Source organism: Pogona vitticeps, chromosome 4 (assembly GCF_051106095.1).
Source record: "Pogona vitticeps strain Pit_001003342236 chromosome 4, PviZW2.1, whole genome shotgun sequence".
In the NCBI taxonomy this organism is placed as follows: domain Eukaryota; kingdom Metazoa; phylum Chordata; class Lepidosauria; order Squamata; family Agamidae; genus Pogona; species Pogona vitticeps.
Window position 1 is genome coordinate 42,418,109 of NC_135786.1, and position 18,911 is coordinate 42,437,019.

At 42.7% G+C, this 18,911-nt stretch overlaps 1 protein-coding gene across 7 annotated transcripts in view; it reads right to left on the reverse strand.

Moving 5' to 3' along the window:
- MOV10 (Mov10 RNA helicase) overlaps positions 1-6,687 on the reverse strand; it is a 29,905-nt gene extending 23,218 nt beyond the window's left edge. Inside the window, exons 1-4 of one of the 7 annotated variants that reach the window (XM_078393361.1) lie at positions 6,292-6,687; positions 1,995-2,091; positions 1,322-1,446; positions 984-1,205 (exon numbers count right to left, since the gene is read on the reverse strand). In XM_078393361.1, the coding sequence (XP_078249487.1) occupies positions 984-1,205; positions 1,322-1,400 (301 nt within the window). In that variant the 5' untranslated portion in view covers positions 1,401-1,446; positions 1,995-2,091; positions 6,292-6,687. Of the gene's footprint in view, positions 1-983; positions 1,211-1,321; positions 1,447-1,994; positions 2,092-6,148 lie in introns of all 7 variants that reach the window. The other 6 variants (XM_020780607.3, XM_078393362.1, XM_020780609.3 and 3 more) reach the window with 6 other exon arrangements.
- Positions 6,688-18,911: the final 12,224 nt, after the last annotated feature.

Sequence of the window (18,911 nt, forward strand, 5' to 3'; positions counted from 1 at the left end):
CTCTATAGATAGTGCTGGAAACAATTCCAGATCCTAGAATTTTTAATTTTGGAAAAGTGACAGGGTCAGCCAACTGTTCCTCTCCACATTTCAAAATAGTGATGATTCTCAAAAGATATGGGCATCACTACTTTGGTGTTTTAACTCCACAAGCCTGGAAAATTACTTGATATAAATATCAGGAAATCTCAGAAATTTGAGAACACCTTTTAAATAAAGCTTTCATCAAAAGATGCACTGGAGTTTGGAACATCATTAAATAAATCAACAAGATTTTAATAATATACAAGGGGGATACTGGGGAGGGGGGAAAGATAGTGGTTCTATGGGATAAATGTAGTAGACCTACACTTTCCCCAGTACTTCTTAAAATAATTTTTGCCCATCAGTCGAGTCTTTACTATGCTAAATGCTGAATCACACTGAGCATATCCTCAATTCACTTCAGGTGACCTTCAAAACTCTGCTTCACGTTGACAAGGGACCCACTCCATCATATACATTTGAAATAGCAACACCTGCTTCTAAAGAAATAATTATACTACTGGATGTTTAATTTAAAAATTCCAAGATATGTACTCCTTCCTTCTCTTTCTCATAGTGCTTTGGGCCAAGTCTCACCAAGGGTTGTCAGAATGCCTCGAAAAAATATCTGCAGAAAAGAATCAGTCATATCTACTGCATTGGTATGAATGCTCTTCGCAGCTGGCTTTTAGGACCCACCATAACATCAGTGAAGAGTGGAAGGGTTCTAGAAATGTCTTTGTAGCTCTCTGCCTACTAGATTTCAGTGGGATGTTTTCAGGATTTATAAAAATTACTTGTTTTTACTAAAAATCCCAACACCACTCTGGAAGCCAAGCTATAAGCCAACAATTTTTCAAGATGAGGATATTTAACATTTCAAATTGTTGCCCATCCCAATTCCCTTGATCTAGTCACACAATCTAATTTAAGAAATACATGATAAACAAATACATTACCTGGTGGTAGTCTCAGAGGTGGGCGTTCAGAAACCTCAATGGTAAACTCATGCTGTTTATTTAGTTTTCTGTACTTGCAGAATGTCACTTCATTTTCCCCATTATTCTTTACTGAAATGGGGACCACTATGGGCTTCTTAGGGGACACATGGAAACGGATTTCCCCATTTCCCTGGTCAAATTTGGAAACAACCTCTACATCATTCTTCATGGAGAAAAATTCTGCTCTGAAGAGGAGAGACTGCAGAGTTAGGAGTTTCCCCACAATACCCCATTCCACATTAATAGGGATGGGATCAATTAACACTAACGAGTTCTATACCATATTCCTTCCATACCTTTCTTTCGCACGTGAACGGCGGGGAGGTGGACCAGCACCTGGGCTTGGGTCTTGCGCAGGCTGTTCCCCAGCATCATTCTGTGGTTTCCAGTACTGATCAGTAAGCTTTATTCTCCTCTTTACCTGTAGATGGGGAGCAAAGAGCAGGAAGAGAATGATTTCTAGCAACTGGTAGGATAGAGTGGGCAGTTAGTGCTTCACAAGCAAATCAGGCATGACCTTAAAATGTACCAAATGCAGATATGACCATGGGCCAGAATTAAAAATGGTACACTCATCTGCAGAACTGCTGTCAGCAGTAAAACTAGAACAGCACCATTTCCTTCCAGTGCATCTGGAGGACTGGAACACCCTCTGGAGCCTGCTTCCATGTCACACTGAGGGCTGCAGGGAGGAAGAGGAAGCAAGTTCAGTTGTGCAGATGTTGTAAAGTCAGCACAACATTGCATTTAGCCCAAAGTATCTGCATGTTTCTGTTAAAGTTGTGAATAGCTAAAAAGAGACTGGGAGAGGATAGTCTCTGAAGATATAATAGAACTAGGGTTTATACCTTGATAGACCTGAGAAGACTTGCTTTAATAGCTATTGATTCATAAGGCCCATAAATCCAGGCAACCCAACGCAATCTATCAGGTTGGGATCTAAGAATCACCAACAGAACCATTTCTTACCTTTCCAAAATGCACCAATTTCCCTTGAATTGTAGCACGGCCACATACGCCTAGTACATAGAGCACAGAGGAGAAGTTGGGTCTGTTTTCATTATCTCTGTCCAGACAACAACAAAAAAGGGTTCCTCTGTTATGCAGTAGCAAAGGTCAGCAGGATCACTCTGATGAATTCAAGTGTCCAACTCAGTATGGCTCCTCAATACCAGTTCTATACACATTCATAAAAGTTTAGGGGGGCATTCTTTCCTCCTCTCCCAGTACCTGTGGCTACAAATAAATTCTTTTCTGTGCAATTCTTGAGGCACAAGAGCTCCACAGTGTGCTAATGTTGGATAAATCCTCTCAGCTGAGGCTAATGCATCTAGCCTACTGCTGAAGAGGTCACCCAACAGACCAAATCCCACTGTGGAGGTCTCACTTTCACTACGGTTTCTAAGCAGCTAAAAGGAACCTCCTCTGGACATGAGGAAGGCAAGCATCTCATACCTCTTAGCTTCTCCATACCTTGCAGAATTACAGATCATTCTATCTCCCTCCAAAGTCCTCTATCAATGCCAAAGAATTCAAAGGCAGAAGGAAGACGAGTATCAACCTGAAATATTGGTCAACAAATAAGCCAAGACAATAGTAGGGGATCTGTGTACTGGGGTAACTCTTTTTTAATAAAATTGCATTAGTCAATCCCTTAACCAAAGGACAATCTAGTAACAGCTGTTTGGCCCACAAGAACAATCATTAGTAGAATAGCCAAAGTGGAAACCTAATTGCCAAACTGGAAATACTGTACAAAAATATCTTGCTAAAAATTTCATCTGCAGAAACCTTTGTCTGTAAATGTAGAATTGGTTGCTTGAGACCTGAAATCAAAGATATTGTTAATTCAAATGCATACTGCACACATGCTAGACTTTGGTTAATTAGACCAGTGGTTCTTAACCTTGGGTTACTCAGGTGTTTTTGAACTGCAACTCCCAGAAACCCCAGCCAGCAGAGCTAGTGGTGAAGGTTTCTGGGAGTTGCAGTCCAAAAACACTTGAGTAACCCAAGGTTAAGAACCACTGAATTAGACAATCAGTAATTCAATAATATTTGAATAACCCCAAACTAGCTCCTGAATGCAGACAAATTCCTGAACTGTTTTCCACTAAACTGTGCAGTTTACAGAGTTATCTTGTGAATCCAATCTCCAACTGGACAGATTTTACACTAAAATTGCTACAAGATACTGACAACAACACCAGAATAAAGGAGCCCAGGAAAGCCAATCAAAGACATTCTGATGAGAGGTTTAAGAAAAGCACCAAATCTGGATTTTGCTCAGAATTTAGAAAAAGTCAGGATATCCTATCCATTCTAACAGCATCCTGATACACCGATATATAACATGTATATATTTAATCACTGCCAAAATCAATTATGCTTGCAAAACGAAATGTTGTGCCTCTGGGCCCTGCTTGAGAAATGATTAGGCATTCCTGAACCAAGGCCAAAGAAAAAGGAGTGGACAAGTCTGACACTGGAGATAAGGCATAGACAAATGATCCCGAGGATGAAACAAACATCTGCAAGGAAGTTGGGATTAGAAGGACGCATTATGTTCAGGTAGAAGGAGCACCAGCTGAAGAAAGACATAGTATTTAGGCTTTGCTCTTATGTATTTATACTTTGCTTTGATCAACCTATGATATATGGTGCTTGCTGTATTCAATTATCTTATTTTATTTCAAGTAATTAATATAGATATATTTCAAGTAATTAATATAGATGAACAAACAGTTTCCTCTGGAAACTGTTGCAACAGAACAAATTATCTTGAGATAAAATTGTGAGTTAATAGCACCCAAGTTGTGCCTTTTTGACTGGCCTAGTAATGAAGTTAGTAAAATATGGGATTTTCTAGTTTATCTTTTCAAAATGTAAGCTGGCTCCCCCAGTTTACTCTTTTCTGCACTTCAAAGACACACTTCTATATGTCTATGAAAAGACTTCAGGCACAGAATTTTCAGTGTCACATTCAGTTTTATTCTGTTACATCTGTTACATTCAGTTTTATTCATAAGGGGGAAAAAGCATGGCAAAAGAAGAAATAATCTTGTACAGCCCTAACACACAGTGCATACAAAGTGTCTCAAGACTCTTGTTTTCTTTAGCAACAAACTGACATGCTATCCTCTGGACTCTCTGAGATGGAAAACAACTTTGTAGATTATTGCAGGTCATTTGCGAGGATCAGGGGGGCTAGGACAACAGAGCGCTTCTCTTGCAAAATCTCACCTCGGACCTTTATCCTCTCCCTCTCCCCCCCTCTCTCTCCCCCTCCCCCTGTTGAATTTAATATTCAAGATATTAAAATGTTGACATCCAAAACTATAAGTCCTAAAGCAAAATTTGTTACATAAGCAGATTGTATATACTAAAATGCTCCACTACAGGAAAAAAAAATCTGAGTGGGGATGTGCAACAAACACACTGGGTTTCAAAAAACTATTTGCTGCTTCTCAGAGGCTAATCAAGGCTTAATTGTAAGCGGTTATCTGCTCTTTTCATTCATGATGTTGCTCATCTTCCCATTTGTCTCTCCTCAGGGCCAAATGATTTTCACTAGTTTCCTAGGGCAACCCTCTAGAGGGATTTCTCAGCAGGGTCTTTTGCCTTTTTGTTTTTCCCTTTGTTTTCATTTCCTGTCCTCACTGTTCTGACACAATGGAAGCAGGCCTTTGCATATGTAGTCTTCATTGCAAGGGTTCCTGGCACCCATACATAGGAAGTTCCACCAAGTATGTGGGACACAGACACCCAATATTCTTAGTTCGTAGCTCTGTTTCACAATCCTCCCAGTTGGCATGGGATGACCAGGTTTACTAGTTAGGATGATGCTACATTCAATCTTGAATTGTTCACAGCAGACTTCCTTAACCTTTTAAGACTCTGCCTACTTTTGCTACACCTTTGTTTCATCACCATGACGCCAATATTCAAAATCACTCAATACACTTGCATATGCTTCACACTCAAGGCTAAAAGACAACCTTTATGAGCTCTCTCTAGCATGTATACAATTCTTTATCCATTTATCCCAATTCACTTTTGCTTTCTCATTGCACACAATCTTTTATAAACTCTATGAACAGTAATTGGTACGGTTTGGGTCTTCCCGTCTTTGAAGCCATTTAGATACCATATTTTAGTATGAAATGCTTCACAAACAACCATGTTACTATCTCCATTCCCTCAACTATGCTCTTTAGACTGGGACGTCGTCTTCAAGATAACTATTAAACCCAAATAAAAATCTCTTTCAAAAGTAGCAGCAGAAGAAGTGCTTCCTTCACACATTGCATCCATCTGAGTCATTGGGGTTTTTTACCCACTCTTCAGCTGTAAATTTTCTACTCAGAAGGAAGTCCCACCATGTTCAATGGGGCTTAAGACTACATGCTTGCAGTCTTTGATCCTTAGCTTTGAAAGACAGAAATCCACAAAATAGCTTTAAGCCACCCTGAAGCCACAGGGCTTGGAACCGAGTTACCAGTGCAGGCACACACAAAATACACTGTCCACTCAGCTATTTCAACTGGAACCATTCTACAGCCAGGTTATTTCTCTTGGAAACCAACCCAACAACTGGGGGGGGGGGGGGACAGAGACAACTATGTGGTCTGGGAGCAAAGTTCAGATTCAGAGTTTGGTTAAAAAAACAACAACAACAACAAAGTCCACCAGGATTCTAACTTCTGGTCAATCTGGCAACAAATACTCTTCTCAACCACATTTTCATCCAAGCCAGTCTTCAATCTGCCTCTCCCATCAGTGTCCTGACGACTCCTTTCTTATCTACCTGCAACACAGCCCTGCTGAAGTTCTGTTGTGTTTCCCGGACACAGCAGTTACTTCTACTGAGAGAGTTTGGGCGGAGATGATTAATCCCTGGCCTCCCCTTCCAATTTCCATCATGGCCACCCAAAGTAAACCAAAGGTTCCACTAGCTCATTTTAAGCCCAGCGCCTAATAATCCCTGAGGGGTACTGCACAATATTAAAACAAAAAAAAAAAGGAAAGGAAGTGGCCTCTTGCGAAGCTTACTCTCTGTGTGTGTGAATCCCTTCAGGGTTTGTTACTCTGAAGTTCCAGGGCTGGGCTCCGAACCTACTAACCTGAAAGCCAAATAAGAGAAGGGAAGAGCGTTCCTTTTAGCACTGGTGCTACAACACCGCCCTCAATCCTTCCTGCTCTCCATTCATCTCGGGGTGGACTTTTTTGTTTCGTCTTTTTCTCTCTCTCTCTCTCTTTTTTTTACCTGTACCGGAACTCCTGGTTGTAGATGGTCTTCAGTTGCTCTCTGTCCTTTATCACTTGCCGGCCAGAGTCCTTTAGGAACTGTACAAACTGTTCTCCGATCGCCCTGGTCTCTTTGAGCGTCCGTTTGGGCATTTTGAGCGCACCTTCGCGTCTTCTTTCTTCCTCCTTCCACTCACTGGGTGGCAGCGGGAACACCCAACGCCGCCAGCTCCTGCTCTGCCTCCAGGCGAAACCTGCCAAAGGTAAAGGTAGGGAACCGCTTGCCGGAGCGGAAGAAACGAAACTGAAAACCGGGGCTGGTCCGGCGCGGCGGAGCCTCCCCGGCCTGGCTCAGCTCACAGAGGCGCTCCCTCCCTTTGATCGCTTGCCTGCTGGTGGAAGAATGCAAGGTCAGCTGATGGTTTCGCCAGGTTTTATGGCCTCAGCCAAGGAAGAAAGGAAAGAAAAAAGAAAGGCCTGGGGGCCGGACTGCTTGGCATTTCCCAGTGTGAAACATTTTGCTCTGGAAGGTGTGTAGAGTGCCTTCGCCTTAGAAAGATGGACTGGATTGGATGCCTTAATCGTTATAAGCAGCTAATTCAAGGATTATGGGTGGACTAGTGTCGGCTAAGAAAAAAAAATCTACTTAAAGGTTTAAGAAATTTAAGAACAATTTACTTAAAAACATCCATTGCATAACTGGGGGTATTTTCTCTCTTACTCTCTTCCCTTGAGAAAGTAAGAGAGGAGAGTATTAGATTTTGATTTTTTTTTTTTTTAAAGAAACACTACAAAAATGAGTGGGCACAATACCAGATGTTTCTCAGAGGTTGACTTTGAATCAAGATCTGCTGTGCAGCAGGTTCTCCCACAGCCATAGTGGTGGAAGGCACCACACAACTGCCAAATTAATGATAGACCATTTCCAATCCTTTCCAGTTGGGAGGGAGAGGCATATTCTAATGCACTGGTTCTTAACCTTTGTTACTCAGATGTTTTTGGACTGCAACTCCCAGAAGCCTTCACCATCAGCTCTGCTGGCTGAGGTGTCTGGGAGTTGCAGTTCAAAAATACCTGAGTAACAAAGGTTAAGAACCACTGGTTTAGGTATCTGGCTGTGGAGCCAGATGTTGGGAGTTCAGTTACCCGCTGTGCATCCCAGAAGAACCAGCCTGTGTGGCCATGAGCAAGCTGCACAGTCCCAGGACATCCCCAGAAAAAAGGAATGGTAAGGTAGTTCTGAATACTTTCTGGGGGGAAAAAAAAGAAAGGTTGTCATAAGTCATAATTGGCTTCTGAACAGCACATGATTATTAGTGGGTTGTCAAACTACAGGGTGCTCAGAAGTGGTTTACCAGTTCCTTCTGCACCTTCTACGTGGGTTGGCTCTTCTCTCAGTAAGGACAGTGGGGAATCAAACTCCCAACATCTGGCTTAGTAGCCAGGTACCCAATTTACTGACTAAACTCTTTCTATGGATTTTATTTTGACTGGATAATTAGGATAATTAGGTCTAAACACAGTTATGAATATTTTAGTCATCAGTAACATTTTGTGACATATCATGTCATTGTCCATACATTAAAATATTGGCCAAAGCTGTATTGGTGTTCAATAGGGCATCAATGTATAACTTGCCATGGTTGAAGAGGTGCTGATGCTTATCTTGGTTGTGTACCTGGTCACATGCCCAGTTGTGCACTCAATATGTATCCTGGTACACACCTCACAACTTGGCCACAATTACACAAATCTTACATAAATAAGAGGATTCTGCCTATTATTTTAATCAAAACCAACTTGAATTCTACTAAACTGTTATCTGTAACTTTAGTCATAAAGCATACAAGTACATTTCTGGAGTTTTAACAGAAAACAACTTAGCCATTCTTACTCTCTACTGTTACACTGGAACTGTGGGTGAGGGCACTATTAAAAAGGCACCATGCATGTTCATTCTTTTTATTACATTTTTATCAAAACAGGTGGTGGTGGACTTCAAAGTTTTGTCCTGGTGCTAAAGTATCTATTTATCTCACTTTAGAAAGTAGAACTTTACAGGTTACCAGAGAATTTGACTCCAGAAAAACATCTACACTTTACAAATTGAAAGTAAGCCAGAGAAGATCTCTCTCTTTAGGCAAGCTTTCCTTGAGTGACTGGCTGCCTGAGTAGGGTTTTAAATGGATTGTTGTTCCTTACTGTGTTTGAATGTGTTTTTATGTCGCTTATGTTTACCATTTATTTATTTATTTATTTATTTATTTATTTATTTATTTATTTATTTATTTATTTATTTATTTATTTATTTATTTATTTAACTTATATGCCGCCCACACTACCCAAAGGTCTCTGGACAGCTTACAACATTTAAAATACAAAGAAAGACAAAATAATTAAAATGCAGTTAAAATATGTACAGTGGTGCCTCGCATTACAACGTAAATTCGTTCCAGCGAAATTGTTGTAGAATGAAAACGTCATAATGCGAAAATAAAAAATCCATTGAAACACATTAAAACCCGTTTAATGTGTTCCAATGGGCTAAAAACTCACCGTCCAGCGAAGATCCTCCATAGGGCGGCCATTTTCGGTGGCTGTCTTGCGAGGAATCCATCCCAGAAAACAGCAGGGAGCCATTTTATTTGCCCGGTGGCCATTTTGAAACTGCCGATCAGCTGTAGCAAAATTATCGATTTGCAAATAATCGGTTCCTGAAGCAGGGAACCGATCATCGCAAAGCGAAAAAAGCCTATTCAGACCATCGTTTTGTGATCACAAAAGTGATCGCGAAAACGTCGTCGTAATGTGGTTTCATCGTAATGCGGGGCAATTGTAAAGTGAGGCACAACTGTACTCTAAAAATTGCCATCGGACCCACAGCTGATATTATTTCAATTAAAAGCCTTCTGGGACAGGAAGGTTTTGACCTGGTGCTGAAATATCATCAGCGTTGGCGCCAGATGAATCTCAGTCAGGAGGGCATTCCATAGTCTGGGGGCAACTGCCGAAAAGGCCCTTTCTCTACAAGCCATCCCTCTTATCTCCTTAAGGGATGGCTCTTTCAAAAGGGTCCCCTGGCTAGATCTTAACTGATGGGTAGGTTCATATGAAAGGAGGCGGCCCTTCAGGTATCCAGGGCTTAAGCCATTTAGGGCTTTATAAGCACTTTGAATTGGGCCTGGGCAGCAACTGGTAGCCAATGTAACTTAAACAGAATCGGCTTGATATGTTCCCTAGCGGCCCCACCACTCACGAGCCGCGCAGCTCGATTCTGGACCAGTTACTGTCACTGGACCATCTTCAAAGGCAGCCCCACGTAGAGCGCATTGCAGTAATCTATGCGAGATGTTACCAGTGCGTGTGTAACTGTCATGAGACTCCGCTCGTCCAGATAGGGCCGTAGCTGGTATAATTTCTGCAGCTGAAGGAAGGCGCCTCTGGCCACCGAGTCCACCTGGGCTGCCAGTGTTAGACTGGGGTGCAGAAGCACTCCCAGGCTGTGGACCCTGTCCCTCAGGGGGAGTGTAACCCCATTCAGGACAGGGAAATGGCCCTCCAGCCTGTCCAGTGAAGCACCCACTAACAGCACGTCCATCTTGTCTGGATTGAGTTTCAATTTATTAGCCATCATCCAGTCCATTATCAGGTCCAGACATGAGTTCAGCACAGAAATCGCCTCACCTGGATTGATGGAAAACGAGAGGTAGAGACAGGTCATAGTGGAGAGTTCTGACTAAATGCGATCCACCTGGAGCAGGAACTGGCAATGCCACTCCAGTATCTTTGCCAAGAAAACTCCATGAACAGAAACAAAACGCTAAAAGATATGATGCTGGAAGATGAGCCCCTCAGGTCAGAAGGCATCCAACATGCTACTGAGGAAGAGCGGAGGCCAAGTACAAGTAGCTTCAGAGTTAATGAAGTGGTTGGGCCAAAGCCGATAGGACGCTCAGATGCAGAAGCGCCTGGAAGTAAAAGGAAAGTCCGATGCTGCAAAGAAAAATACTGCACAGGAACCTGGAATGTAAGATCTATGAACCTTGGTAAGCTAGATGTGGTCAAACAGGACATGATAAGAATAAACATTGATTTTACTTTTCTGGGCCCCATGATAACTGCAAATGGTGACAGCAGCCACAAAATTAAAAGACGCCTGCTACTTGGGAGGAAAGCGATGACAAATATAGATAGCATCTTAAAAAGCAGAGATATCACTTTGCTGACAAAGGTCCACATAATCCAAGCTATTGTTTTTCTAGTAGCGATGTATGAAAGTGAGAGCTGGACCATAAAGAAGCCTGACCGCCGAAGAATGGATGCTTTTGAATTTTGATGCTGGGGGAGACTCTTGAGAGTCCCCTGGACTGGAAGGTGATCAAACCTATCCGATCTGAAGGAAATCAACCCTTTGTGTCCACTGGAAGGACAGATCCTGAAGCCGAGGCTCCAATACTTTGGCCATCTCATGAGAAGAGAAGACTCCCTGGGAAAGACCCTGATGTTGGGAAAGTGTGAAGGAAAGAGGAGAAGGGGACGACAGAGGACGAGATGGTTGGACAGTGTCACCGAAGCAAACAACATGAATTTGACCAAACTGCAAGAGGCCATGGAAAACTGGAGGGCCTGATGTGCTTGTTGGATGGTCAAGCAATCTAGATGTAAATTTCCAAAGGGGAAGGGCCTGCAACACAAACTAACTTGTTTGCTTGTTTGTTTACATGCTGACCAATTAGAAAGTTTGTTGTTCCCGGGTAGGGAGGCTCCACCCCTGTTTCCGGCCCTCCTGGCCATGAGGTGATTCAACCACCATTGTTGGTCACCATTCTTGCACACGCTCTTCACCTGGAAAGATGTAAAGGTTCCATGCCGGCCCACTGAGCCTGGAGATCCCTCCAGCCACGTGGGGCCAGAACAGAAGAACATTGTATTCGCTATTTTTATTCCTGTATCTACCTGAAACCTTCTAAATGCTTATCTTCGTGAGTAGAATATAGATTTCTTTCTTTTATACAAAAAGGCCTCCTGAGTGTTATTCTTGAGTGCTAGTGTTTGGTGAGGGGCGGGTACAAAGGGAAACTTCTAGCTAATTCTGCCTGAACCGGCTGGCACTTCTGCTGTGCATTTGTACTGGAATTCAGTACAGTACCAGAACTCTCAACAGGTTATGTGGCCCAGAGAATGACTAAACAGCCAGCAAAAAGGAAAAGATTAGCTAAGAAGTATTTTTCGGGCGTTTGTTGTTTTCCAAGTGTATATTGCGTTTCTTTTTCTCCCCCCCCCCCCCCAATATACCAAACTAGCTGAAGAGAGTTTGCTATTGTTTGCTTGTTGATTTTGTGCTGAAAAGGAGGCAGGAATGGCAGAAAAGAAGGAAATTAAATTGCCAGCCTTAACCTCATTTAATTTTGTGAGATGGAAACAAAGACTATTACTGGAATTTAAGGGCATGGAGCTCAATGATTGCTTAAATTCAGACAAACCAGAAGAAAGCAAAGCTAAAGTAGAATGGGAAAAGAAAGATATAACTGCACAAACAATAATTTTTCGCAACCTAACTGATGAACAATTGGCCTATGTTGCAAATTGTGAAACAGCAAAAGAAATGCTTAAAAATCTGGAGGAATCTTTTGGGATTGCAAGCCACCAAACTGAGGCAGCATTAATTAAGGATTTAACCAGGATCTGCTTAAATAATAAGAAGGATTGTGAAAAACACATATCTGAATTTTTAAATATTACAGATAATCTGATTGCATCTGGTCATCAAATGCCTGATAGGATGAAAAGGGGATTTCTGCTAGCATCCCTAGGAGAACGTTTTGATGCTTTTGCCTCAGTTGTAAATGCACAACAGTTGTCTTTTGATGCCAGTGTTAAGGCTCTGAGAGATGAATGCAGAAACCAGGCAGGAGGCTATTTCAGTTCCCAAGAGGCAAGTGGATCAAATTACCTGATTCAAAACAGGAGCCATAGAAAGGCTCCGCCCCACGACCAATCACGTATCAGCTGCTGGTCTTGTGGGAGGAAAGGACATAAATCAAGGGACTGTGACGCCCACAAGGAGGCTCCAGCCAATGGGAGCTCTCACCAAGTTGAACAAAGAGCTAGCAAAGGCAAGAATGCAGCTTCTGGTCACAAGAGGGACAGAGCTACAGAAAGGCCAAAGAAAGAAACTAAACAGAGTGCATTTATAGCTTATGAAGTTACACCGAGCTACCAGAGAAATAGAGGCTCATGGATTATTGACAGTGGATGTTCACAGCATGCTACTCATGACAAAACATTTTTTAAAACTTTTGATTCATCAGCCAATGGGCAAATTAAGGTGGCTGATGGGAACTGTGTGGAGGTGCAAGGCAAGGGGTCTGGAACTTTGATGTGTCTAACACCAAATGCAGTCTATGAAACTACTGTAAGTGACGTGGTCTATGTTCCCAACCTTGACTGCAATATGTTCAGTGTGTCAAGTCTCGCGAAAAAGGGTTTTGATGTACATTTTTATGGTGAAAAATGCACAGTTGAAAAGGACAATGAAATATATTTGGAAGCTTATGAATCTAATGGCATATATAAAGTCAGTCTCTTAGATGAACAGGTGCAGATCAACACAGCGCAGACAGTGCAAGAAGAAGTGAGCAGCCTGGACCTGTGGCATCGCAGATTTGCTCATAGAGACACAAGTGCAATCCTGGAACTGCACAAAAGGAACCTGGTCAAAGGACTTGAGGTAAAGCCACATGACAGTAACAAGACATCCAGGTGCGTAAGTTGCCTTACAGAAAAAGGGGTCAGACCCTCATTTCATTCAAGTACTGAACAAAGAAGCACAAAAGTGTTAGACTTGATTCACACTGACTTATGTGGACCAATTAATGTACCATCGATGGGAGGCAACAGATATATTCTAATTTTTCTGGATGATTTTTCAAGGTACTGTGTCACCTACCTACTGAAGGACAAGAGTGAAACCCACAACCTTCTGAGGAAATACGTGGCCATGGTGAGCAACAAATTTGAAAGAAAACCTAAGGTTTTTCAGTCAGATAATGGTGGTGAGTACATTTCAAACCACACACAGACATTCTTTGAGGAACAAGGTATCCTACACAGAAGGACTGTTCCATACACACCAGAACAAAATGGAGTAGCTGAGAGAAAACTAAGGTCTCTTCTGGAGATGACTAGATGCATGCTTGCAGATGCAGAGCTACCCACCAGGATGTGGGATGAAGCTATTATAACTGCTACTTACCTTCAGAACAGACTACCAACAAAAGCTACCACAAAAACACCCTTTGAACTTTGGCATGGTAGAGTCCCAAACATCTCACACATTAGAGTTTTTGGAAGCATTGCATACTCTTACATTCCCAAAGAGAAAAGGCATAAGTTGGACTCTAGAACTGAACAAACAATTCTTATTGGGTATGATTCAGGTGTCAAGGGTTACAGAGTCATGAATCTGAGAACTGGTGAGGTCAGTACAAGGCACGTGGTTCACTTTGATGAACAAAGGAAGGCTGACAAGAGAGGGACTGTGCTAGACAACTCTGATGAACAGAATCAATACAGCCAACCTCTCCTAGACATACCTATCCCAGTGCCCTCACAAAACGAACCAGAGGAAGAGGAAGATGAGGATGAGATGAAGAATGAGAGCAGTACACCAACAGAAGGGGATACAGATGAAGCAGTCGACAACTCTGCAGAACCAGAGGATGGCACCACGCTGCCAGAGGTTCCAGAACCAGAGGTCCGACGCTCATCACGATCCAACAGAGGTGTGCCGCCGCTTCGCCTGTCCTACCTTGCAAGGTCGTCGCAGACAGACGAGCCAGCGAGCTGGGAAGAAGTTGAACAAATGCCAGCACAAGAGGGAGCCAAATGGAAACAAGCTGCGAAAGAGGAGATAGAAGCCCTACACAAGAATGAAACATGGACATTGACAAAGTTACCAGCAGGAAAGAAAGCAATCGGATGCAAATGGGTATTCAAAGAGAAAAAGGGAGCAGATGGACAAGTGGAACGCTACAAAGCAAGATTAGTTGCCAAAGGATTTCTACAAAAGTATGGAGAAGACTTTGATGAAACCTTTGCTCCAGTTGTGAAACACAGCACTATAAGAATGCTCCTGAGTATTGCAGCATCCAGACAGATGCTAGTCAAGCACCTAGATGTCAAAACTGCATTTCTTCATGGCGAAATCGAAGAAGACCTCTACATGCAACAACCACCAGGCTTCATTGACAAGAAGCACCCCGACTTTGTCTGCAAACTGAAGAAAGGCCTTTATGGACTGAAACAGGCAGCCAGAGCCTGGAATGAGAAGTTGAACAAAATGCTACTTCAGCAAGGCTTCACGCAAGGAAGAGCAGATCAGTGCCTGTATACTAGGAACAGGAATGGACACTACACATATATTCTAGCCTATGTTGATGACCTCATAGTAGCAACCCATGAAGAAGGGGAGTACAGAGGTATAGTACAGAATCTGAGCAAAGAGGTAGAAATAAAGGAGCTGGGAAATGCGACATATTATTTGGGTATTCAAATTGAGAAAGCAGCAGATGGCTCATATTTATTGAGTCAGAAACAAAAGATACTTGAACTGTTAGATATGCTAGGTATGCAGGATGCCCATGGTGCTGCTACACCAATGACTACAGATTTTTACAAAAGTAAAGAGAAAGGAGAACCTTTGCCCGACAATAACCAGTATAGAGCAGCTATAGGGAAGCTCTTATACTTGACAACTACTGCAAGACCTGATATTGCCACTGCAGTAGGAATATTGAGCAGAAAAGTCAGCTCACCGACACAGAGTGATTGGACAGCAGTAAAAAGAGTAGTTAGATACTTGAAAGGGACCATGGACTTTAAGATAAGACTGCCAGCTAGTGACACTCCAAAACTTGTGGGAATGGTAGATTCGGACTGGGCTGAGGATCCAGAAGATCGTAAATCCACTAGTGGTTTCCTCTTTATGTATGGGGATGGTCCTATCTCATGGGGCAGTCGTAAACAGGATGTTGTAGCTTTGTCTTCCACAGAAGCAGAGTTCATTGCAGCGGCAGAAGCATGCAGAGAACTGCTATGGCTGGAGAAGCTGCTGACGGACTTCGAGATAGAAGGAGGAACACCGTTCCAGATGATGGAGGACAATCAAAGCTGCATCAGGCTATCGCATGCAGAAAAGATGAACGCGCGCACCAAGCACATTGGTGTGAGATATGAGCTAGCGCGAGACCTGGTCCAGAGGGGTACCATTCAGATGACCTACTGTCCATCCACGGAGATGACAGCAGACATCCTGACCAAACCTCTACCAAGAGATGGCTTCCAGAACCTGCGAAGCTTGATGGGACTTGTTGAAATTTAGCATGCTAGATTGAGAAGGGGTGTTGGATGGTCAAGCAATCTAGATGTAAATTTCCAAAGGGGAAGGGCCTGCAACACAAACTAACTTGTTTGCTTGTTTGTTTACATGCTGACCAATTAGAAAGTTTGTTGTTCCCGGGTAGGGAGGCTCCACCCCTGTTTCCGGCCCTCCTGGCCATGAGGTGATTCAACCACCATTGTTGGTCACCATTCTTGCACACGCTCTTCACCTGGAAAGATGTAAAGGTTCCATGCCGGCCCACTGAGCCTGGAGATCCCTCCAGCCACGTGGGGCCAGAACAGAAGAACATTGTATTCGCTATTTTTATTCCTGTATCTACCTGAAACCTTCTAAATGCTTATCTTCGTGAGTAGAATATAGATTTCTTTCTTTTATACAAAAAGGCCTCCTGAGTGTTATTCTTGAGTGCTAGTGTTTGGTGAGGGGCGGGTACAAAGGGAAACTTCTAGCTAATTCTGCCTGAACCGGCTGGCACTTCTGCTGTGCATTTGTACTGGAATTCAGTACAGTACCAGAACTCTCAACAGTGCTCTGGTCCATGGGGTCACGAAGAGTTGGACACAACTGAACGACTAAACAACAAAAACAAAAGACTTAACACTTCTAGCATGTAGGAGTGTGCGTCCCATAATTGTTAGTGGAAATATCTTGTACAGTGGTGCCTCGCTTAACAAGGAAATCGCTGTACAATTAGGTTTTTGTGATCGCTTTTGCAATCGCAAAACAGTGGTTTAAATGGGGTTTTTCCGCTTTGCAATGATCGTTTCCCTGCTTCAGGAACCGATTTTCGCTTTACGACGATCAGCGAACAGCTGATCGTCAGCTTTCAAAATGGCCACCGGCTGCAGAAAACGTGTTTCAATGGTTTTTTAAATTTTGTTTGACAACATTTTCACTCTACAGCGATTTTGCTGGAACGAATTAACATCGTCAAGTGAGGCACCACTATATAGGGACAATCGGGAGTTTAAGTTTGGACTCTGCTCACCCTTCTGCAAACCTCTGAAAACATTGCTGATTGTATTGGATGCGGCTGGTGATATACAGGCGAGTTCATGTACTTCTGTTCTGTTTAAAATATTATCGCCTGGCTGACTTTTTTTGCCCTCAGATGCTTCAAAACTTTACACGAACATAAACCAAAGTTGCCAAAAAAAAAAGAAAAAAAAAGAGAGAGAGAGAGAGAGAGAGATTGAGAGAGAGAGGGGGGGGGAAATGTTATGTGTTCAGTTTAACATTGTCTACAATAATGTAAATCATATAAACTTTTTAGCAGTATAACTAACAGCGCAGGAATAGTCAGAAGCCTCTATGATAGATTCCCCATTTGTGCCTCTTTGACAGGGGTTGGATTCAATGATCCGAAGGGTCCCTTCCAGCTCTGAAGTTCTAAGATTATAAGACAGTTGTCGTATTGTGTGAGAATCATATGATTTGAGGTGCTCTTGGACCTGGTGCTCCGTACGGAGAAGCAAATTTCTGCTGTGGTCAGGTCTGCCTTTTTCTGTCTTCAGCAAATTGTACAGTTGTGGCCCTACCTGGATAGAAAATCCTTGATTCCATTTGTTCATCTGTTGATAATCCTGAGGATTGATTATTGCAATGCTCTCTATATAGAGCTGCCTTTGAATGTGATAGAGGTTGCAGCAGGTGGAAAATACGTATTTCTAGATATAATCATATCTCCCTGATTTGGACAAGCCTGCATTGGCACTTTGTCTGCTTCCGTGCCCAATTCAAAGTGCTAATTTTACTCTATAAGGCTTAACAGTTTAGAACCTTGATACTTGTTAGAGCATATCTCCCCAAGATCTTCTACCTGGACCACTCAATCATCTCAGACTTAATGGTTGCAAGCGTTTACCCCAAGGGAGTTCCAGAAAATGACCACCAGGAACAAGACCTTCTTAGTGGTGGCCACAACATTGTGGAACACACTGCCTGTTCTTGTACACCAAGCTCCCACCATTCTATCCTTCAAGAAACAGGTTAGAATGGTCTCTGAAACCCACTTTTTCTTTTTGAGTTACTATTAGACATGGGGACGAATAAAAAAAACAGATCACAATATTCGTCAGAAATAGCTGATTAGTTAAATATTCATCCCTTCATATTAATGGGTTCCAGAGACCCCAACAGATATAAAGAGGCAAATATTGCCCCAGTTTTATTTGTCCCCCATACATAGAGAGGGAAAGCTAGCCTTCTCTCTCTTCCTATGGCTTTCCCATTCTGCCCATTGGCCTGCCGATCAGGGGGCTGATTGGCAGCCCTCCACCCCCAAGCCTATCCCCTGCTCCCTTCCTCTCCCTACCTTAGCCCCCCCCCTCTAATCACTGCCACCGTGTCCAGCAGTTCTACACAGATATGGCCTGTAGAAAGGGACATTGGCTGTGCTTTGCAAAGATGGCGGCTGCAGCTTCATTTAGGGTAGGGAAGTGGCAGCTGCCATCTTTGCAAAGGACAGCCTGGATTCCCTTAGCCTGCCTTAAGGCAGCGGCGCTGGTGATTACAGTGGGGGTAGCATGGGGGCGGCACTTTGTCAGGTTTTTTTTAAATAATCCCCCCACAAATCAATGAATAAATTCATGCTTCGTCGGTTCATGGAGGCAGTTTCGTGAATCGTCAACTTTTGACGACTCACGAAGCAAGACAACTCGCCAAAATAGTGAGTTGTCCCCATCTCTAGTCACTGTCATGGTTGTCACTGAAAATGTATACTGCAGACTGAAGGCCACAGTTAAAACAGCATTCCATGCCTTATGTACCTCATGCCTCAAACCTGCGGAGAACCCACCAACCTGCTTGCTGAAGGAGTAATCCATTTATAAGTTGTACTCCTACTGCAGAGGACTGGAACACATTCTGTTATTGTGGGGTAGAAACTGTTCAGGAGCCCATGAGGCTATAAGATTGGCTTACCTCTGTAAAAGTCTTTTCTTATAGACTTACAATCAATCAGAATGAAATGTGGTCCAGAATATACAGACTATGTAGGGCCCCACATTACTGAGTGGTTTCATCTTGTACAAGGACTAATATTGCAAGTATTATAATAATTAATACAAAAGGCAGCTAGTATCACTAGAAATAATAAATCAATAAAACATTTTAAATCATAATTAAACAGATTACATAATAAATCAATTAAAATCAATGCAGACCCCTTTTGGTCAGAAAGAATCCAGCAGATGTTTCCATAATAGTGATAACTACAGACAACTCTACAGATGAGT